This window comes from Chlorocebus sabaeus, chromosome 16, assembly GCF_047675955.1.
Source record: "Chlorocebus sabaeus isolate Y175 chromosome 16, mChlSab1.0.hap1, whole genome shotgun sequence".
Classification (NCBI taxonomy): Eukaryota; Metazoa; Chordata; class Mammalia; order Primates; family Cercopithecidae; genus Chlorocebus; species Chlorocebus sabaeus.
Window position 1 is genome coordinate 75,501,699 of NC_132919.1, and position 22,791 is coordinate 75,524,489.

The window sequence follows — 22,791 nt, forward strand, 5'->3', positions numbered from 1 at the left end:
TATACATGCATGTGTGAATGCGTAGGTATGTGCATTTGAATGTCCGGATCACATATGTGCCCGTGTGCAGGCCTGGAGAGGTGCATGGATATGACAGTCAGGTCGGCAGGAGTGCATGAGGACGGTGTGGGCACACGTAAGTGCACGATCACACATACAGGTGAGCTTGACAGTGTGTATTCCTGTGCATTGTGTGCACACCTGTGACCCCTTCAAACCCCTCATTTGAGAATCAAATGATGTTGGAATGGACTCCACCTTGAATGTCGATGGCCGAGGTCAGGCCGCCTGCGCCTCTCCCCTCCCCCAGGCCTCTGCCCAGGGATCTCCTGCACTGGGAAGGGGAGGGGTGGGAATAGGGGTGGAGGTGGGGTGATGGGCGTAGATGAAGGGCAGGGAGGGCAAGCGGGCATTCTTACTGATAGGGGCCAGGTAGGGAGCAAGGCTCCAGGGAGAAGGTGAAGCCAGAGACGGAGGAAGATGGGTAAGAGAGTGAACCCTGTGGCGGGCCGCAGCCGGAGAGGAACAGAAACCGCAGTGGGGACGCCCTGGTCCCCCGGCCCACAGCATCCGGGACGGACGCGCAGTAGTGCGGGCCGGGAACTGGGTACCAGGGCGGGATGGGTGACAGGCTCTAAGGGACAAGGCGGGGAGAAGCGGCAGCGGGGTGCGGGGAACCGCACGCCCTCCCTTTGCCTCCGCTCCCCACCCCGAGGCGGCTGGGCGGGCGGGCGCGGTTCCGGGGGTGGGCGGGCTGGGCGGGGCGGAGGCGGGGCCGCAGCACTGGCTTCACCCAGCCTCTCCCGCCCGCAGTCAGAGCGAGCTGAGCCGCGGCCAGCTCCGGCGGGCCGGGGGGGCGCTGGAGCGCAGCGCAGCGCAGCCCCATCAGTCCGCAGAGCGGACCGAGCTGGAAACCGAGCGCTGCCGCGGGAGGCGGACGATGAGGGCAGGTGCCACCGGCCGCGCCATGGACGGGCCGCGCCTGCTGCTGTTGCTGCTTCTGGGGGTGAGTGCTAGCCGGAGGGGGCCCGCTCCCTTTCCCGGGATCAGAACTCCGAGGAGAGCCGAGCGGCGCCACCAAGGAAACAGAACAGAGTGCTGGGGTCCCAGAAGCTGAGGGTGGGTGGTGGGAGAGGGTCTCTGATGCCGGCACCACGAAGGAGGGTCTAGGGTTCCCAGAACGCAGAGGCGACCCTCCAGGGTGGAGATGCGGGCAAGACCGGAGCGCGGTTGTGGGTCCTCAGGTACCGCAGGGGGCGGTGGAGGAACTGGGAGGGGTCTTTCAGGAGGGGGCATGGGGCTCTCGGATGCCTGGGTTCTTTGGAAGAGGACACTCGAATGTCGGGATCCCGAAGGGACTTTCCCCTCAGCATCTGGGTCTCTGGAGAGTCGTGGGACGGAACCAAGGCGAGAGAAGGAGGGGGAACTGGACGGGGACTAGAGATGTGAGGGGTGAGCTGGGTTGGGGCGGGGAGCCCAGGATGAGGGGATGAAACAATGGAGGAGGTCGGAGGGACTGGAGACAGAGGGGACCTGGCAAGGACAATGGGGACCGGCCAGACAATGGGGGGGAGGGGCCTCGGAGGGAGAGGTTGGGGAGCTGGAGAGCGGCTGAGAAGTGGGTTAGTGAGGGCAGAAGAGGAACGACGGCGAGGGCGGCAGAGAGATGGGAAGCAAAAGGAAAGCAGACGGAGCGGGCCGCGGACCCTAAAGAGGTCGGGGTCCCGCCTGCCCGCTGAGGGATAGTGAGAGAAGAAGAGAGCGGAGGCTTGGACATTTCCAGCGCCTGTCCCGGCGCTCCTGCCCGCGGCCTCGCCCAGTCCTGGAATTGCGGCTGGGGATCTAAGGCTGGGAGGGGAGTGCCCACTTCGCCGGGGCGAACCCGCTCTTGGGGTTCCCCCACGGCCGACGGGCTCCTCCGACGCTCGTGTTCTCACGGCTTGAAGCAGCGCGGCGGATCGCGAGGGACGGACCGGGTGTGCTCCTACCCGGGCTGGCGGTGGCTACATCTCGGGGTGCAGAACGCCCGGGCGCACTAGGCGGGGACCTGTCCCGAAAGCGCGCAGCCCTGGCTGCGCAGGCGGGAGGCGGCCGGCAGGGGGCGCTGCGGGGCGAGACAAGTGCAGTCTGCGGCCGCTGAGCATCTGGGGCTGCGCGCCTCCCCCAACCCAGCTGCGCGACCCAAGCGCCGCGCCCACCGCGCTCCGTGGACTCCCGCGCCTCGAAGGGTCAGGATCCGGTCTGCGCCTCGCCTGGCTCTCGGTGCAAGCCGCTGGGCACCTAATGAGACGGGAGCACGGGGACGCCTTGGATTCTGCTGCGCGGTGTCCCGAGCTACTGACTCGGCAAAGGTCGGCGGGTCCTCCGGGCGGTCCGTCGAGATTGTCAGATGTGGCTTGCTGTATGGCCATGAACCGAATGCCCTGGAAGGTCTGGCAATGGAGGAGGCGTCTGCACTCTCCCTGCCAGCATCTTTCGTCTGAGCACTGCGCACCAAATCCCGGCTTTACAGATACGGAGACTGAGGCTCTGAGAGTTTAAACGACTTGGCCGAGATCTCACAGCAAGTTGGGCCAGAGTCGTGGCTAGACTCCCCCGACCTGAGTCCCAACTCGGTACTCCCCCATCTTTTCAGGGGGTAGCCGCTGTCCCAGATCGGGGTCACGGCTGCGTTTTCCAGCAGGGGCGGGGTTGACACTGTCCCCAGTCAGGCGGCGGTAGAGCCTGCGGGTGAGGTGGACAGAGATCCTGTCCGGGTGCGGGCCCCAGCGCGAAAGCTCAGCCCGGGTTCCCTGGAACTGTCAGGACCTGTGGCCGCGTCCGGGGATTTGGGAGCGACCGCGGGCACGTCTGCTGACTAACCCCGCTGGTTAGAGACGCTGCTCGGACGCGAGTGGGCGAGCGTGGACCAGAAGGGCGGGTAGGAGGGACCGGGGTGGTCTCTAGTCCCGATCCCAGAGGGGCGACGACGTGGGATCCGGGTCTGGGCAGGAGCGAGGGTCCAGGCGCGAAGACCCAGAAGGAGGGGAGCTGGGCATGGAGGGCCTGGGCGCTGGGGAAGGTGGACCTGCCTTCTGCAGCCCCTGCGGCTCCCGCCTCCGCCTCCGAGGACGGCTGCTCCGTCTGGGCTGGCTATGCGCGGTCCGAGTTTCTTCCTGGGACGCGGCGCGCGAGAGAAGGCTGAAACCAGAGCGCGTCCCGGCGGGTCTGCTGGCGGGCCGCGCCGGTAATGGAGGCACTTTGTCATTCAGACGTCTGTAACCAGAGCCGCTGGGCTGGCTAATGCGCCTAATAGGGATGGAGCGAGGGCAGCAAATGGGCATGCGTGAGCGGCCGAGCTGGGCTGGGGTGGATGGTGGATGGGGAGGCAGCTCCGTCGGGCGACAGGCCCCCACCCCACTGTACCAGCCCAGTTGGGCTCAAGCGCCTTGCTTCTTCCCTGGGGGACCGCGTGAGGAGGCGGGAATAATCGAATGTGCTGAGTTCCTACTACGTGCCTTGCCCTGGTACTTTCTCTTGAGTTATTTAATCCTTATAAGGTCCTAGCAAGGTGAATTTCGCTATTCCCACTTCGCAGATGAGGAAACAGAGCCCTCCAGACTTTCACGCCCGAGACCAGGCTCCCCCAGTGAGTGAGTGGTGGCGCCTTTGTTGGAACCCAGGATGCTTGGCATGGGATGTTCTCTTTCCTACATATGCCAGGCTCCCTCCCGCCCCCTACCTTCCGGATCATGGAAAGAGTCCTGGCTCTGAGAGATTAAATCGTGCCCTCTGCCTTTGGCCCCACACATTTAGATCTGAGCCCCTTCTCCACACGCAGTGCCCCTGCCCCCCTCAAGTCTCTATGCTACATTATCTTGGGTAATTAGCTCCTTTCCTCCCAACTCCTCCCCTACCCAAGGGGAGTGAGGGGCATGTGCCAGTGCCTCCCGTGGGTTTGCATCGACCTCAAAAGGCCCTCCAGGTGTTTGAAAAGCTCTCCCATCCCATGGTGGTGACCATGGCCCCATTCACTTAAGAGCCCTTTGCTGAAGCTGTTGTGAATGGCCAGGGCTGATTATACTGAAACATTCGTGTGGTTTCAAATAATTTCAACTATTTTGCTGTTTCTCTCTTTTCTCTAATTAAAAAAAAAAAAAGAAAATTCTTAAATAGTAAATTCATCTAAGGATCCTTCCACCTTAGTTCCTTGTAAGCCTTGAAATGGCCAAAACAAAAAGATTACAAACGTTCTTAAAAATGGGCTGAAATCATTCTGTCAAATGTGAAATGACTAAGTGTAACACATACAAATTTCAGGGAAATGTATCTGTCATTCCTATAAATTAATCCTTTTGGATCTGATTTTGGAGCAATTAGCCTGAATGTTAGTCACCCCTCCCTACTTGGCTGAACTCTCCCCTCCTGCCTGGGGTCTCCTTAAGACGAGATGCTTCTTTGATAACTAACATTTATTCAATTCCTGCTATAGACCAGACATATTTGCATAAATTATTTCACTTAATTCTCCCAGCAATCCTCGGCAGTAGACATTATCAACCCAATGTTTTAGGTGAGAAAAACTGAGGTTTAGGGAGATTAAGTAATTTACCCAAAGCAACATACTATTTTTTTTTTTTTTTTTTAGCAACATACTATTAAGAAGCAGATCTAGGATTTTACAACATAGGGAACATAAAACAAGCACAGGAAACACATGGTTACTAATTATCTGGCCCCTACTCCAAATGCAAGTTTTAAGAGAAGAGAGAGGACCTCAGGCTGCAGCAGGGAGAACAGGCGTCTTGGCAGGGGCATTTGCACAAAGCCCTCACACCACCCAAGACCACTGTAGACAGACTTCCTCAGGCATCCAGAGCCCAACTAACTGGAACACAGCCAATGGCCACAAAGTAGACCCTGGAGAACAGAAAAGAGGGGTCCCAAAGTACATAAACACCTTACTCACTTGTGTAATACTTACAGCAATCCTATGATGCAGGTACTGTCATCATTACCTAATTATGAGGAAACTGAGGCACAGAGATTCAAAACTTGACCCAGGTCAAGTGAGGAGCCAGGATTCAGAATGGTGCGAGAGCTCACACATTGTACTCAGAGGCTTGCCTCCTCCTGGTTCAGATCCTATTTATATACCTTTCTTTTTTTATTTTATTTTATTTTATTTTTTGAGACGGAGTGTCACTCTGTTGCCCAGGCTGGAGTGCAGTGGCACGATCTCAACTCACTGCAACCTCTGCCTCCTGGGTTCAAGCAATTCTCCTGCCTTAGCCTCCCAAGTACCTGGGACTACAGGCGCCCGCCACCACGCCTGGCTAATTTTTTGTATTTTTAGTAGAGACGGGGTTTCACCATGTTAGCCAGGATGGTCTCAATCTCCTGACCTTATGATCTGCCCGCCTCAGCCTCCCAAAGTGCTGGGATTACAGGTGTGAGCCACCACGCCCCGGGCAGCACATACCTTTCTACCAAGGCGAGTTCCACAGTTTCTGAATATTCAATTAGACCTTAAATAGATTAGCGTGGTGGGGGAAGGGCTGCTTCAGGTCACACTGGTAGCAGCAAGAAGTGACAACTGATACCTTGACAGGAAGGGAGGAAACAGAAAAACTATATTTAAAAAAAAAAAAAAAAAAAAAACAGGGCTGACAGGAGAACTCAAAAAGACAAAAGTGTGGTAATTTGTGCAAAGAACACAAGAGTTTCCCTGCATTGCAGCCCAGAATAATCGCTGGTGTAAATACAGAGTCCCTGAGTCATGGGAAGCCATGAAGATTTGCTCCAGAGACAGGGAAGGGTGCAGCCACCATGGTGAAAAGGAAAAATGATGAGAGCAGCAAAGCCTGGCAGTCGGGAATCTCAGCTAACCAACAGTCGCTCTCCCAGAGTTCTGGGTAATTGAGGTCATAGAGTATTTTCGTGTATTTCAACTCCACATGTGTATGCATTGCGTCCCTACTGCATGCCAGATACCGCATCAGGCCCTGGGGCAATCCAGCTCCCTCAGGGAACTGACAGTCCGGTGAGGGAGTCTATAAAGTTCAGGCCAGGCAAGAGCAGAGAGAACCGGAGAACAGGCTGGATGTGTAACATGGCAGCCCCACCTAATCCGCAAGGTGTGGGTGCCACAGGACCACTTCCTCGAGGAAGTGACATTTAAGCAGAGCCCTAAGGGATGAAAAGAAATCTGAACAGGACCTTCTGGAATCTTGCCTCTTGAGGGAAAGCCTGCGTCTGGGACCCCCGAGCCTCCTGGTCTGCAGATGTTCCCAGCACTGAGTGTGTTGCTGCCCGGGAGGAGGTGCAGCAACACCAAGGTTCCCCCTCCTCTGCTGCCTGTGCCTGTTCTGCTGGTCTCATGGGGACCACAGGCTTCCTCATGGGTTGATCTAACCTGTCTATCCCCCTGACTCCTCTGTTTCCTTCCCCACCAAACCCTGATGAGACTGCAGGATATTTTAAAAGGCTGGAGGGAAAGGAGTGTCTTGGCCATGATCTGGCCAATGTGGAAGAAGCAGAATGCCCAAAACAAGCTTGTAAAGCTTCCTTCTAGTCCCACGACCCCAGAGCCCATACTTCTCAGCATCAAATGAGGGCTGCATGGTCTGGAGCCAGCAAAGCAGGCTTTGGAGTTTTATTAGACATTAAGTTTTTTTTAAGGAACAGAAATATAAAGCAAGCCTCCAGCAGCCCCTCCCCCTGGGGAATCTGGTGTTAAATTGTTCCATCCATGAGCAAAGATGCTTCAGTGGCAGGAACCTGACTCCCCTTTCCCTTGGTTCCAGCGCTGTTCCCAGCGACCACATGGGGGAGGGGGAGGACTGGTGGCTGAAAATCAAACCCTGGCAGGGCAGGGATGCTGGCTGGTGAGAGCAGCCACTGTCCCATCATTGACAACAGTCTCCCTTCCCTCCATCTCGGTGCCAGGCTTTTGCCAAACAGTTGGTCTTTTGCCCTGGCACCAGGCTGTTGCCATCTCTGTAAAGAGATGAAGACTCAGAGGGAAGCTGGGCAGGCAAGACCCCCAGTGCAGAGTCAGGATTCAAACCCAAGACCCTAACCCTCTGCTTTCTGCTCTTGGGCATGGATATCTCCCATTTATTATTTAATATGTGGAATTAAGAACCTGGAGTAGGGCCCTGCTGGCCTTTGTTAGAAAAAGGCCCTCCTCTGGGTAGATGCAGCCCTGCAGGTACAAAGCTTAGCGAATAGAGTTTGGGCTAGGTTTCAGCTCTACTTGCCCCGTTGGCTGGGAGCCCTGTGCAAGCTACAACCTGTCCAACCACTGATGACATCCCTGTTGGTGGGCCCTCCGCTGGGCCTCAGGCCACCTTCCCCATGTGGTGTATCCTTGGGATTCCAGGAGTTGCTATAACCCCAACATGAACTTTGCAGAAGGTCAGCAGCTGAAGCTCTGGCCTCACAGCCCCAGCAGCCTGCACAGGCATACTGTCCCTCACTTGCCTTTCCCCTGTCAGCTTTGATGTGCTTAATGCCTCCCTGGTGAGCTCATCCCAGCCCAGGTGGTTCTAATAGAAGGCAGTGGGAGGGGGTGTTTGATTGCCCGGAAGAGCCCCCCGCCTTTCTCTTGCCAGTCTGACCCTCTGATCTGCCTCCATCCAGGTGTCCCTTGGAGGTGCCAAGGAGGCATGCCCCACAGACCTGTACACACACAGTGGCGAGTGCTGCAAAGCCTGCAACCTAGGCGAAGGTGTGGCCCAGCCTTGTGGAGCCAACCAGACCGTGTGTGAGCCCTGCCTGGACAGTGAGTAGAGGGTGGCAGGTAGCAGGAGGGGAGAAGAATGGGGGTGGGGAGGAGAGGGGTGAAAGGGAGGGGCGCTGGGAGGAGCATGCCCAGTAGAGCCTTATAAGTGGGAAGGGTCCCCTGCCCACCACTGTAAGGTCACCAGAAGTGGGTCTGACCCAGTGTAGGAGGCGTTTGGGAGAAGCTGAGAATGGAGAAGGGAAGTGTGCAGAGGGAGGAGGGGAACCCCATAGGGGATCTCCAAGGGGTGCCCATTCCCAGCTCCTGAGAAGGCAGAGGCCTGGTAGAAGAGTGTGGCTGGGCAGGGAGGAATAGCTGATGCTAAGACCAGCTAAAAATATCATCTGCACTGCAAAATCAATGGCTGCCACTTATCCCTGGTGTGTTTGGGGGAAGGGAAAGGAGGATCAAATCCTGGCTGCCCTGGAGGCTGACCTTGGGGGATCCTAGGGGTGTGGCTGCTCTCCCCCACAGACCAACTCTTCTCCAGCTTTGACCAGGAAGCAGAGTTTTCCCAAGGCAGCAGGGATAGGGGTCCTGAAGATGTTCTTATTGTTGGGTGACAGAGGGGAGGGGAGATGGGGAGCTGTGCCCATTCCTGCCTGGGATTCTTTCTTTCTTTCTCTTTCTTTCTCTCTCTTTCTTTCTTTCTTTCTTTCTTTCTTTCTTTCTTTCTTTCTTTCTTTCTTTCTTTCTTTCTTTCTTTCTTTCTCTCTTTCTTTCTCTCTTTCTCTCTTTCCTTCCTTCCTCCCTCCCTCCTTCCTTCCTTCCTTCCTTTCTTTCTTTCCCTCCCTCCCTCCCTCCCTTCCTTCCTTCCTTCCTTCCCTCCCTCCCTCTCTCCCTCCCTTTCTCTCTCTTTCTCACTTTCTCTCTTTCTTTCTGGCAGAGTCTTGCTCTGTTGCCCAGGTTGGGAGTGCAATGGCATGATCTCGACTCACTGCAACCTCCACCTTCTGGTTTCAAGTGATTCTCATCTTGAAAATACCCTGAGTAGCTGGGACTACAGGTGCATGCCACCATGCCTGGTTAATTCTTGTATTTTTAGTAGAGATGGGGTTTTACCATGTGGACCTCAAACTTCTGGCCTCAAGTGATCCACCTGCCTCAGTCTCCCAAAGCGTTGGGATTAGAGGCGTGAGCCACCGAGCTCAACCCTGGCTGGGATTTCTTTCAGGAGGGGAGAGAATCTCATCTTCCAAGGCTGGTGGGTCTGGGCCTCTTAGCCCCAGTCTTGTCCAGGGTCTGAATCCCCTCGTGTTTTGAGTCAGGAGTCTCGGTCCCTGATGGGTGCCCCCAGTCCTCAGTTGCTGCCTTTGGACCATGGGCTCCCTGCCCTTTTCCTGATGACTGCTACTCAGAACCTGCCTTCTACTTGGCACTTGATGCCCACCTGTAGGCCTCAAGGGAACCATACTCAGATTATTCTTTAATCCAGCTGGGAATAAGGGGATAGAGCTGGGGCCTCTGAATCCACCTGCGGACCTAGTATTACCTCTCTGGATGTCCCCCCTGAGTCTATCTGTCCTTAAGGCAACCCCAACTCTTGGTGTTCCCCAGACACACTGTTTCCCTTCTCTGTGCTTGTGGATCCTGTAACTCCATTCTGCAGCCAAGAGATGCCTGGGCGTACGTGTGGAGGTGGGACATCCTCCAATGCCTTTGCTATCTTGCTGTCTGGCCTAACAGGGTTTCCATCCCAGGGCGGGGTGGCCAACCATCAGCTATCCCAGAACCTCCAAATCTGCCTCTCTCGCTTCCTGGACTCCAGCCCAGGGCTCTCCTCCCAGGGCCTAAATGATGGGAACCCTTTCCCTTCAGTCAAAGGATCTTCAGCAGGAGGTGGGGTGGAGGACACCAGGAGAGGGAAGTTCCAGAATCTCTGGAAGGGAAGGGAGGCAGGCAGAGAGGTGGCTTTGAGAATCCTCCCTTCCACTTCCTCCCTCCCCTCCCTTTTCTCCTCCTTCCCTGTCTCCCCCTCCTCCACCTCCAGCTGCGTTAACAGGCTGCCTTTACAAGCCCACTTTATGGGATGGAGACCCCAGCGGACTTTCCCTCTATCCTTAAAACGTTTCCACAAGGAAACCTATTAAGCCCCTGCCTTCATTCTCTGCCAAAAGAGACCACATTTTTCACACCACCTAAAACCCTCTCCCGGGAGTTTTCTGCTAATTTTCTGTGTTTTGCCATGAGCAGGGTTCTCCTTTTCCCCTCCTGTGTGATTAGATTTACCCTCTGTCACATGCCAGCCAGCCAGGACCCTCTTGTTTGTATAGATCAGACATCCTGCCTTGGCTGTTTGTGTTTGGACATTCTTTCTGCTGTCTGACCATATTCCTACCACCAAAGTTCACTGTTCTTATCGCTCCCAACCCCCATGGGGCCCAGTCTTTATAGGATCCCAACTACATGCCAAGACTTTATGGCTGAATTTCATTTATTCCTCACCACAACCCTGTGACTGCAGATATTGCTCCCTATTTTTACAGAGAAAGAAAAAGCTCAGAGAGGTTAAGTAAAACACCCGAAGTCACACAGCTGATAAGCGATGGAAGTAGATTTTGAATCCAGATCTGCCTGCTCCTAGGAAAAGGGATACAGGGTTCCTCTGTCAGAACTGACTTGAAACTGAAGTCTCCCTCCAGGCCCTTCTTCCTGGGTCTTTCCTTCTCTCCTCTACCCTTTTCTATTTTTTTCTTCTTCTTTTTTCTTTCTTTTTTTAGACAGTGCCTCACTCTGTCACCCAGGCTGGAGTGCACTAGTGCAATCTTGGCTCACTGTAACCTCTGCCTCCCAAGCTCAAGCAATCCTCCCACCTCAGCTTCCCGAGTAGCTGGGATTACAGGTGTGCACCACCATACCCAGCTAATTTTTGTAGTTTTTGTAGAGATGGGGTTTTGCCATGTTGGCCAGGCTGGTCTTGAACTCCTGGCCTCAAGTGATCTGCCTGCCTTGGCCTCCCAAAGTACTGGGATTACAGGAGTGAGCCACCACGCCCAGCCTCTGTCCCCAATTCTGCCCCTTTCACTTCTCTCTGGCTTTTCCTTCTTTGCATCCCTATCCCCCCACCACACCCCCCAAGCCAGTGACCCCTTGCTCCATCTTGTCTCTGACACCTTTGAATAATGTTAAGACCCCACCCCCCCAACAGGCCTCAGTTTCCCCCAATGGTGCTTTAGCCTTTCTGCTTCTGCTTCCACATTCTGAACAATCTGTCCTTCCCTAGTTCTCAGATTCCTAAATCTATGTTCTTTCTGTCCTTGGAGCAAGGATAGGTCCTGCCAGATCCAGGTTGGCACAGAGTTCTCCACCCAAGGCTGGAAGGGGTGAAGAAGATCTGGCCCTGCTCCTTCCCCTCCCTGTACAAGGAGGCAAAGACCCTGGCATGCCCAGCCTCCTTCTCCTTATTCTGGAGTGCACATCCACTAATTAAGAAAACACGAGTGAAGAATAAGCTTGGACATCTCCCTTGCATGCTGGCTGAAAGGGCAGAGGACACATGTGCAGATCTCAAAAGGGTGATCATATACAGTTGTGCAGCTTGTGTACTGCTCAACAATATCCATCTGAGAGACTGAGTGTGGGCTAAGAGCCAGCTCTCTAGCTTCAGTGGCTCCTGCCTTACCTGAACCCTCTTGCCTGCTGGTCCGTCCCCACCCTCAGGAGCCAAGCCCTTCAGCAGCGTGGGGGTAGCACCACGGGTGGGAAATTCTGCTGTCTAACCCCGGTCACTCCCATTCAGGGTGCAGCTGAGCCCACACCTGTGTGAAGAGGAACTGAAGGCAGATGAGGCAGGAGGCTCCCTAGGGGAAGGCCTACCTTGCCTGCACTGGGTTAGCAGCCCAATTTTGGCCCGCGGGGAGAGCTGGGTGGGAACCACGTTCAGATTATTCGTTAATCATGCTGGGAACACCCTATAGGCCTGGGAAGTCTCAAAGAGAATTTGCCAAGAAACTTACCCGCACCAGCTGGGTTATCCGGGAAACCCTCCTGGCCGGCCAGTGCTTCTGGAGGCTGAAGGAAGCGGCTCCGGGCCTCCTTCCCCTTACCCAATTGGCTGCCACCAACTTTCACCAGGCTAGGGGTCAAAGTCCCTTGGATGAGGGTGGGAGTCGATGAGAAGTAGAAGTTGAAGGAGGAAGTCAGCGTCCTGGCAGGCAATGGGTGAGGGAGAGACTCCAGGCTCCTGCGTCCTGGGTGCCCAAAGAGCAGACGACTAAATCTGGTGTCCGCTGCGCTCAGGTGTGACATTCTCCGACGTGGTGAGCGCGACGGAGCCGTGCAAGCCGTGCACCGAGTGCGTGGGGCTTCAGAGCATGTCGGCGCCGTGCGTGGAGGCCGACGACGCCGTGTGCCGCTGTGCCTACGGCTACTACCAGGACGAGACGACCGGGCGCTGCGAGGCGTGCCGCGTGTGCGAGGCGGGCTCGGGCCTCGTATTCTCGTGCCAGGACAAGCAGAACACCGTGTGCGAGGAGTGCCCCGACGGCACGTATTCAGATGAGGCCAACCACGTGGACCCGTGCCTGCCCTGCACCGTGTGCGAGGACACCGAGCGCCAGCTGCGCGAGTGCACACGCTGGGCCGACGCCGAGTGCGAGGGTGAGCGCTGTTCGGGAGCCGGCAGCAGGGGGTGCGGGGGTGGGCTGGGGCATAAGGAAGGGCTCCCTCTGGAGGTCGACAAAGACCCCGCCTGGCCTGCTGGGGCAGCTTTGTGACCTTAAGGCAGCTTGCGCCTTCCCTGAGCTTCAGTCCCTTCCTGGTAACCTGAGGGAGGAGGTCATACCCGATCCTGTCTCACCAAACAACCCCTCTCACTGTTTCCTTCTTTTGGCTAAGTGTTTGGAAAGTGGGGGGTTCTCATTGTCCCAGGCCGCGGGTACTACATGTAACTCATCCTCGGGGACTCATTTCTCTGTGACTGCCCGCTAGTGATTAGATGAACAGCAAGCAGCTCGAAGGCGGCCGCTACCCCCAGGGCACAGCACAGAACAGGAGGGGTCTGATCCGTGAGGCAGGCTTTCTGAACTGGAGGAACAGCTTGAGGACCCTCAGGAGCTGGGACCCTTTGACTCTGAGCCCTGGTGGGTTTTGGCTCTGGGACCTGAGATGGAACCCACCCCGTCCTTATCTGACATTAGGGAGTCCACTCCTGTCTCTGGGCCACAGTTTCCTCACTGGTCATATGGTTGCCAGGGTTGTTGCAGGTTAGGGAGCACAGTGGGGCTGGCCCACTTCAGCTTGCCCTGTCTAGGGGAGGGGTCAACCGTGTTTTGCAGTTTAGTGAAGGATGAGGGGCATGCAGGGAACACCAAGGAGGGGCTCTGTGGAAGAAGTGGGGGGCAGACCTGGGGCTCAAAAGCCCGGGGACAAGGGAGTGCATGCTCGTGGCTGTCAGTTCCAGGGGTGAATGGGAGCTGAGTGTGCCCTTAGCCAGGCACAGGCCCGAAGGAGATGGGGTGATTCCAGGGATGGGAGGAGGAAGCCCCATGGGAGCCAGGGCAGAGCTGTTTTGGTCTCTGGTTGGTGACAACCGTCTCGGGAGACGGGTGGGCTTTTCCACTTCGGGGAGAGGCTGGCAGTGCCTTTACATCCTGCTTATCATCCTGTGGCCATGCACACATTGAGCTATTTCCCTTTGAGACCTAACCTTCATCCTCAGGTTGCTTTTACCCTGAGCAGGCAATACAGCACCTCCTTCAGTGAGCCCCCAGTTTGATGGGAGAGATAGCCTTCGCCCAGTCTAATGAGAGAGACGTGGTCCCAGCACTTAGTCCCCAGCTGAAGGAGAGACAGCCCTCACTTTAGAAATCCCCCATTCTGATGGAGGCAGCAGAGCTTCTGCCTCAGTCAGCACCTGATCTCCTGCCCTGGGGACCCTCCAGTCTGATAGGGGCTCCAACATCCCACACCTGCTTTCCAAGTCCTGTGATCTTTGGCTTTAGGAGCTCAGGATGGGGAGGGCTGTTGGGCTAAGGCCAGGTTGAACTCAAAGCTGCCTGCCTTGGAGAAGGAATGAGGAGTAGGAGTAGGATGTGGTGGTTCTGGTGGCAATTGCCCTGGGCCAGGAGACAGGCAAGTGGCATCAGGCACCAGGCAGAGCGCAGGGAGGGTTTCAGCAGCCAGGCCTCAGGGAAGCGGGCAGCACATTTCTGTGGACAAGTCCAGACCAGCCAGCTGGGGGCGGGGTTGGGGGGACTTAGGGGTGCTGCTAGAGCAAAGAAAGGTGGTGGCTGCGGGAGGAGCAGGCTTTGTGTTTTGGGGCATTCACAGATTCCTCTCAGATCCCAGCCCACTTTCCCAGCCACCCCGAAGGAGGAGGGTGCTCCTGAGGGAATGTGTTCATCCTGGACCTTGTTCCCCTTTCAGCTTCAGGCTCTGAAGGGTTAAATGTCAGCTCTGGAACGAGGGACCATTTCAGGAAATGGAATTTGATTCTTGGTTTGGGTGCCCCCTCCCCTCCAGCTTACCATACTTTCCCCCCTGAATATAAGTTTCAGGTGTCAACGTGGTGACTGACCCACCCTTAGGGCAGAAGGGCTCCCCACTGCCCCAGTGAAATTCGTTTTGAGTAGGGGTAATCTTGTCCCTCCATCCAGCCCGGAAATGGCTGTCAGGACCTGCCAAGGGCTTAGTACGGGGGAATGCTAGTGGACATGGCCACATCTGGATCTCATCCTCCTGCCCTCATCAGAGGGGTTTGGAGAGATGAGGGCAGCTCCCCGAGAGTCAGTGCTCCCTCTGGTCTGGCCATGCCTTGCTACCCTCCCAGCCCTCCCCTACCGTGCTCTGATCTCGGTAATGGTCTCATTCATGGGCACCCAGACATGCACACTCTTTCAGCCCCTGGCTTGGGGTCAGTCTGAGCTGAGCTGTGTCTCCAGCCTCCGAACTTGGGCTGCTCCCCAGCTTGCCCAGTCCCCTGGTAGAGCAAGAGAAGACCCTCCCCAGTCCGACGCTCCACCTGGGGCTGCCAGAAGACAGGGCTCCGTCTCCTTCACTCCCTCTGGCCCCTCCCAGGACTGAGACGGGGAAGGGTGGGATGGGTGACAGATCGCAGCCCCTCACCGCTGGCAGCCAGATGGATTCTAGATTCACATCTGGGGGCTTTGCCCCTCAGAAGGTGCTGAAAACGGGCCTTTGAAGCATTTTCATCTTGAGTGTAAGAGGCCAGAAGATGGGTGGCAGCTTCCACTCGTGCTTGGGAGTCCAGACCCCAAAACCACAGTCCTGTCGGTGCAGCCCGTGTGGCCCCTTCACTTCTGACCACACTCCCTGTCCAGAGAGAGAAGTGCCCCTGCTGCCTCCGCCACCCTGCCCCTGCCCCGTCACCATCTCAGGCCACCTGACCCCTTCTCCCACACTGCTAGGTGGGCCAGCCCCTCCCACCACAGCAGATGTCATATCTGGGGGGCTGACACCAGGGATAGTACTAGGGGGAAGTGACAAGGCCCCAGAGACTCAGAAGGAGGAATCGAGGAACCAGAGTGGGCAGAGCTGGGAGCAAGTTACCCTCCCCTTCACCCCATTGGCATGTCCTGTTCTGCTTTCGCTCCCTGCTCCAGGTGTGGGAAGCGAGGAGGGACGGGGTAGGCAACTTTGCCCAGACAAGTATCCCCAGGCCGTCCAGAGCCCACAATCGCTAGCACTGCCCCTAGCTGTGTGGCAGAATGGAAAATCCCACCCACTGGTGCCAGGAAGGGCTGGGTCCCCTGCCAGGGAGGCTGGCAATGCCCAGCTAGCATGAGAGGGTCTTGGTAGGTGGCAAGTCACAGTCTCCCCCGGGGCTGAGGCATTGGGCTGGACCTGCCTCATGGGCCCCCTCTCCACTGGCTCTCTGCTTCCTGACCAAGGAGGGCTGGGGCTACCTGACGCTGTCGTCTCTGGGTGGCAGGATCAGGCTAGGTGGGAGCCAGACAAGGCAGGAAACAGAGGCTGGCCACTGTCCAAGGGCTGGCTGGAGGGAGGCAATCCAACTGCCCCCGCACCCCCCCTCTCCACCCAAGCCTAGAGCCCAGGACATGAGGTCAAAAAGTCAGGGAATGCTCTCAAGGAGGTGGTGTGGGGAAAGCACCTCTCTGACCAGACCTGTGTACACTTTTCTTTCCTTAGGGTGGGGGTGACTGGGGTCATCTAGGACAAGCTGGGGCCAGAGAGACATTTCCCGGAGTGATTCCAGCTAGAGGTCTCCCTGTGGTCAGGCTTTGTGTGTTTGCTCCCAGACAGGCCTCTCTAGGTACCCAGGGAGGTGGAATAGAATTCCAGGACCATAGCCCCAGATGGAAGGGAGCTTAGAGACCGTCTCTCTTAATAGCCCCATTAGATAAGAAAATCGAGGCTCTGAGAGAAAAAGGGGCTGGGCCAGAGTCACCCAGCAAGTCAGTGGCAAAGCTGAAGGAGATGCAGCTCTGTGGGCCCACAGGCCTTGCTCTTTAGCGTCATGACATCATGCACACAATCCCAGCCCCCACACTGTGCATAACAGCTGGGCACAAGAGCACCCGGAACCAGGGCGGGGACACAGGAAGAACACTGCAGTGGGTTACAGCTAAAAGGGAGGGGCGGGGGAAGTGGGTCCTCACTCCTGTGGCCTTTTCTCCCAGAGATCCCTGGCCGTTGGATTACAAGGTCCACACCCCCCGAGGGCTCTGACAGCACAGCCCCCAGCACCCAGGAGCCTGAGGCACCTCCAGAACAAGACCTCATAGCCAGCACAGTGGCAGATGTGGTGACCACAGTGATGGGCAGCTCCCAGCCCGTGGTAACCCGAGGCACCACCGACAACCTCATCCCCGTCTATTGCTCCATCCTGGCTGCTGTGGTTGTGGGCCTTGTGGCCTACATAGCCTTCAAGAGGTAAGAGAGGGCACAGTGGCAACAGAGAGGGGAGATGTTTGCCCTCAAGGAAGACTTCACTGTGACCTTGACCTGAAAACACACACGCCCTTTTTTTTTTTTTTTTTCAGTTGGAAAACTTTTTCTTGTACACACACCCTTTTAACTCAACCCCAAACCAAGCTCATCCTCACTCATCATCCACTGCCCCACTCCAGGGTGCAGCAGGTCAGCAGGAGGTGAGGGGAGAGGATCCACCCTGTCCTGTCCTGTCCTCTCCTGCCCTGTTCTGGCTCCAGCCCCTCCCACTCCCATGCCGTACCACTCCCTGATTCCCCAGCCCCCAACTGCTTGTGTCTTCATCCCCCAACCTCCTTCACCCCACAGTCACCTGCCTGTGCATACATCTCTTCCCCTTCCCTTGTCACACTGGGAATGCTGTGGCACCCACATCCAGGAATCCAGGATGTGCACGAACTCCCAGAAGGCGTTTTAAAGCTTTAAATGCATTTTCCATTCTTTCTTAAAAAAAAAAAATCATCAAAGTAACACATGCATGTTTAAGAAAATGCAAACAAGACCGATATCTTTCAAAGCAAAAGTAAAAGCCCCCTTTTATCTCCCCAAATCCTACTCCTCTCCTTATTGGAATCTGTTTGAAATGGATCCTTCCCAACTATTTTCTGTGTGTGTTTTTTATAAACATGTATATAAACCTTTTATAATTACATGTAAACATGGAGGGCTTTTTAGGCATCAGTGAGATCACATTGTACATATTCTGTAGCTTACTTTTTTCACTCAGTCTCCCTCAGGAGACCTTTCCTCAGGAATGTAGATTAGCTGATCATTTGTAACCACTCATTCAATAGTATGGATGGATGGTAACTTATTTAGCCAGTCCCCTATTGATGGACATTTGTTTTTTTTTCCAGGTTTTTGTTATTGCTTATAATTGCAGAGGAAATCCTTGTATGTATCACTGCCCACATGTGGGAGTATTTTAGAAGGGTAGATTGGGAGAAGAGGAGTTCCTGAGCAGTCACTTATTGCTGTACTGCTCATTCCAGGAACATTTACTGAACACTTACAGAGGGCCCCTCATGGAGCTTTCAGGGTAGGTGAGGGGCAGATGTGCAAAAAGGAGCCTTAGATGCTGTGGTGGCGGTTACAGTTGGGCACCCGCCATGCCCCTGGCCCTTGCACGGCAGAGCACAGATACCTCAGCTGCATCTGCCGCTACGGCCCCCGCCCCCTGAGACCTGGCCTGTCCTCTGGCTCCAGGTGGAACAGCTGCAAGCAGAACAAGCAAGGAGCCAACAGCCGGCCAGTGAACCAGACGCCCCCACCAGAGGGAGAAAAACTCCATAGTGACAGTGGCATCTCCGTGGACAGCCAGAGCCTGCATGACCAGCAGCCCCACACGCAGACAGCCTCGGGCCAGGGTGAGCAGGGGCCCCGCTGAGGAGCTGTTCGGAGCTGAGGCTGAGGAAACAGAAGCAGTTAAGATTAGACTCCAGGAAGGACTGTGGGAGGGGGAGGCTGGCTGAGGGGAATGGGAGGGAGAGGTCCTCTCCAGGGAAAGGACTTGGGAAATGGAGGCTTTTACAAGTTGGAGCATCCAGACTCATCAAGCTAATTGTCCCCCCTGGGGGCTAATTACTGCCCAAAGTAGCTGCAATTAGCCTCCTGCCCTGGACTTCTGGGGAACAAGTAGTTAAGTGTGTACCCTAATTAGTGGCCCATAGCCCAGCTCCAGGACACTTGCTGTAGATGTCTGGAACTGAGAAGCCTGTCTCCTCCTTTGCCATGATTAATTGCTGGGAGGAAAGAGAGGAGGGATGGGGGTAGGGATTGGGCTGGAGTGACAGGAGGAAGGGACAATGAGTCCCCCCAGGTGCCTTCACTTCCTGGTGTCCCACCCAGGACCTCGGCTTGGCCCTAGGCCTCTCGATGGGGAGGAGCACTGCCACCGCCCTCCTTGGGTCTTACCCCAGCGCCCACTGTTGGGGAAAGGAGTGCAGGGGTAGGACCTGACTCTCCTCTGGGTTCTCTGCAGCCCTCAAGGGTGATGGAGGCCTCTACAGCAGCCTGCCCCCAGCCAAGCGGGAGGAGGTGGAGAAGCTTCTCAACGGGTCTGCAGGGGACACCTGGCGGCACCTGGCGGGCGAGCTGGGCTACCAGCCCGAGCACATAGACTCCTTTACCCACGAGGCCTGCCCCGTTCGCGCCCTGCTTGCAAGCTGGGCCACCCAGGACAGCGCCACACTGGACGCCCTCCTGGCCGCCCTGCGCCGCATCCAGCGAGCCGACCTCGTGGAGAGTCTGTGCAGTGAGTCCACTGCCACGTCCCCGGTGTGAGCCCAACCAGGGAGCCCCCGCCCCGCCCCACATTCCAATGACCGATGCTCCAGCCAACCCCTGTGGAGCCCGCACCCCCACCCTTTGTGGGGGGCCCGCCTGGCAGAACTGAGCTCCTCTGGGCAGGACCTTGGAGTCCAGGCCCCAAAACCACAGCCCTGTCGGTACAGCCCGTGTGGCCCCTTCACTTCTGACCACACTCCCTGTCCAGAGAGAGAAGTGTCCCTGCTGCCTCCCCCACTCTGCCCCTGCCCCGTCACCATCTCAGGCCACCTGCCCCCTCCTCCCACACTGCTAGGTGGGCCAGCCCCTCCCACCACAGCGGGTGTCATATCTGGGGGACCGACACCAGGGATGGTACTGGGGGAAGTGACAAGGCCCCAGAGACTCAGAGGGAAGAATCGAGGAACCAGAGCCATGGACTCTACACTGTGAACTTGGGGAACAAGGGTAGCATCCCAGTGGCCTCAACCCTCCCTCAGCCCCTCTCGCCCCCCACCCCAGCCTAAGATGAAGAGAATCAGAGGCCTGTCAGAGCTGGGAGGGGGTTTTGAAGCTCAGCCCACTCCCCTCATTTTGCATATATGTCAATGAGGCCCAGAGAGAGGCCATGACTCGCCCAAAGCCGCACAGCAATGGGGAAGCCAAGTGCAGGCCAGCACGGCACCGTTTTCTCTAAATGAGGGGCCTCAAGTTTGCCTGAGGGCGAGGGGAGGATGGCAGGCGACTTTCTGAGAAATGGCTTGAAGCCAAGTCAGCTTTGCCTTCCACTGTCTCCAGACCCCCACCCCTTCCCCACTGCCCGCCCACCCGTGGAGATGCGATGCTTGCCCAGGGCCTGGTCCATGATGGAGTCAGGTTTGGGGTTTGTGGAAAGGGTGCTGCTTCCCTCTGCCTATCCCTGTCAAGCATGCCCGTGTGACAACTGTGGCATGGCTCCAGTCTGCTGCCCTCCATCCGGCAGGCACAGACCCGGAGCTAACACTGGCCCCTAGAATCAGCCTAGGGGTCAGGGACCAAGAACCCCTCACCGTGCAACACACAGACGCATGCACACACGCATGCGCACACACATACACACAGGAGGAGAAATCTCACTTTTCTCCATGAGTTCGTTCTTCTGGGCTGAGACCGGATCCTGCCCGGGGCAGCTGCCAGAGAAGCATCGGAGGGAATTGAGGTCTGCTCGGCCGTCTTCACTCGCCCCCGGGTTTGGCGGGCCAAGGACTGCTGAGGCTGGAGCTGGCGTCTGTCTTCAAGGGCTTACACGTGGAGGAATGCTCCCCCATCCTCCCCTTCCCTGCAAGTATGGGGTTGGCTGGGCCCACAAGGTTGTCATGAAGAAAAGCGGGCCAGTGTGGGAATGCGGCAAGAAGGAATGACTGTGACCCGTGGGGATTTCTCCCAGCTCTAGACAAGCCTGCAAAGGACTGTTTTTTCCTGAGCTTGGCCAGAAGGGGGCCATGAGGCCTCAGTGGACTTTCAACCCCCTCCCTGGCCTGTTCTGTTTTGCCTGATGTTGGAATGAGTGTGGCTCTCCTCTATTTAGCATGACAAGCCCCAGGCAGGCTGTGCGCTGACAGCCACCCCTCCCCAGCCCAGGGTTCCCCCAGCCCTGTGGAAGGGACTAGGAGCATTGTAGTAAATGGCAATTCTTTGGCCTCAATCTGTGATGAGGGGAGGAAACTCACCTGCTGGCCCCTCATCTGGGCACCTGGGGAGTGGGACAGAGTCTGAGTGTATTTATTTTCCTCCCCAGCAGGTGGGGAGGGGCTTTGGGGGCTGGCAAGTATGTTTTAGCATGTGTTTGGTTCTGGGGCCCCTTTTTTCTCCCCTTGGGCTGAGATGGAACCCTTTTGGCCCCCCAACTGGGGGCCATGAGCTCCAGACCCCCAGCATCCCTCCTGTCACCTCCCCTCCTTGCCTCCTGTGTAATCATTTCTTGGGTCCTCCTGAAACTTACACATAAAACATAAGTGATGAACATTAAATAGCAAAGAAAGAAAAATAGTACAAAGAGATTTTCTGGAAATACACATAGTTTGAATTGTTTGGGATTGAGTGTGTGGCAGGGACCCAGGTATAATTTCCAATTCGGTCAATTCCTGCCCTCTTTTACCCCACACCAACAGGGGAAGTTTTAACAGAAAGCCAGTAAGTTCCCATGTGTCACTACGGGGTGGGGTGGGTTGGGGAAGGAGAAGCGGCTCTTTGCTCCCAGATCTTGGAGAGGGAAAGTGAAAATGGCCATGCAGGAAGCTGGCCAGCTGTGAACTTGACCAGATGTCAGAAGTGAAACTGACCACGGGTGAGTCAGAGGCTTGCCAGGAGGGCCAGGTCACAACCCCACAGCTCCCAGCCACCCACATGGCTTGGGAGACACACACACACATACACACCACAGAGAGAGAGAGAGAGAGAGAGATAGATCTGGCTCCAGATGGCCTGGCAGGAGGCATTAAGCAGGCCTGGCCTGGAGTTAGGCAGGCAGGCCCCCTTCCTTGTAGCTCTCGTGGGCAGGTCCTAACCCAGGCTCCTGACAGCCTGGCTTGGAGCCCCGCCTGGCCCAGGCCTGGGAGCTCCCAGGGCTGCAGGGCTCCTGGCCCGAGGCCTGTGCCTGTCTCTGAGGCTCAGCCTCAGCCCCTGCTGGTTGTTTGGCCAAGTCCAAGACTGGCTTGTGGTCACTGAGGAAGACAAAGGGAGGCTTGCTCTTCAGTAAAAACAGCAAACAAGTCCGCCTGACCTCCAGATCCAGGGAGAAGGGCCAGTCAGGCCCAGTCAGAGTCAGACAAGGTTGGAGGGGAGGTCCTCTGTCTTCCATTCCCCTCCTGCGCCCCCAGACTGTGAGGGGTGAAAGGAAGATGGAAGGTGTTGCGGGAGGAATTCAGAGTAGGTAAGAGAAATAATCCTGGTACTTGGAAAATCAGTGTGATGGAAAAGACAATCTCTGTCTTGAGCAAGGCTCCCATCTGATGAAGGAGACAGTCCCAGAATTGAGGATATTCTAACCTGATGAAGGAGGCACACCTCCTGTCCTAAGGGTGCCCCCATGCTGATGGGGAAATATACTCTGTGACCTAAGAGTGGCTTTCCACTCTGCCCAGTCTCTTGTCTGGTGGGGGAAAACCAGATGCTGTCCTGTGAAATAAGGAGAACTCAAATCCCTGCCTTCACCAGCCTTACATTCTTGAGCAAGCTAGAGCAGACAGGCCCTATATGGTGTGTACTGCTATAACAGTGGGGGATCCTAAGCAAGACCCACCCACACCAGGGGTCAGGGAAGGTTTGCCAGATAAGGTATATGGAAGCTGAGTCTTTAAGGATGAGTGGAGTTGGCCGGGCACGGTGGCTCATACCTGTAATCCCAACACTTTGGGAGGCCGAGGAGGGCAGATCACGAGGTCAGGAGATCGAGACCATCCTGGCTAACATGGTGAAACCCTGTCTCTACTAAAAATACAAAAAATTAGCCAGGCGTGGTGGTTGGCACTTGTAGTCTCAGCTACTCGGGAGGCTGAGGCAGGAGAATGACGTGAACCTAGGAGGCAGAGCTTGCAGTAAGCCGAGATGGCGCCACTGCACTCCAGCCTGGGAGGCAGAGCCAGTCTCTGTCTTTAAAAAAAAAAAAAAAAAAAAAAAAGGATGAGTGGAGTTAACAGGACGGGTCGGGGGAGAGTGCTTCTGGCAGAAGAACCGGCTCAGCAAAGGCCCTGGCGGGCACCAGCACAAAACACACGGGGCCTGGGGAGGCTCTGGGGCCTGGAGCCCAGAGAGTGAGCAGGAAGGTGATCAGTGGGGCCCCATGGGGGAGAGCTTGTGAAGAGACACACTAG

At 56.3% G+C, this 22,791-nt stretch overlaps 1 protein-coding gene across 1 annotated transcript; it reads left to right on the forward strand.

Annotated features, from left to right (window-relative positions):
* The first annotated feature begins 815 nt into the window (after positions 1 to 815).
* Positions 816 to 21,076, forward strand: NGFR (nerve growth factor receptor). The gene is made up of 6 exons (XM_008013062.3): positions 816 to 1,006; positions 7,624 to 7,765; positions 12,005 to 12,364; positions 16,366 to 16,618; positions 17,882 to 18,042; positions 18,657 to 21,076. Exons 1-6 carry the CDS (start codon positions 941 to 943, stop codon positions 18,956 to 18,958), a joined length of 1,284 nt encoding a protein of 427 aa, XP_008011253.1. The 5' UTR covers positions 816 to 940; the 3' UTR covers positions 18,959 to 21,076.
* Positions 21,077 to 22,791: the final 1,715 nt, after the last annotated feature.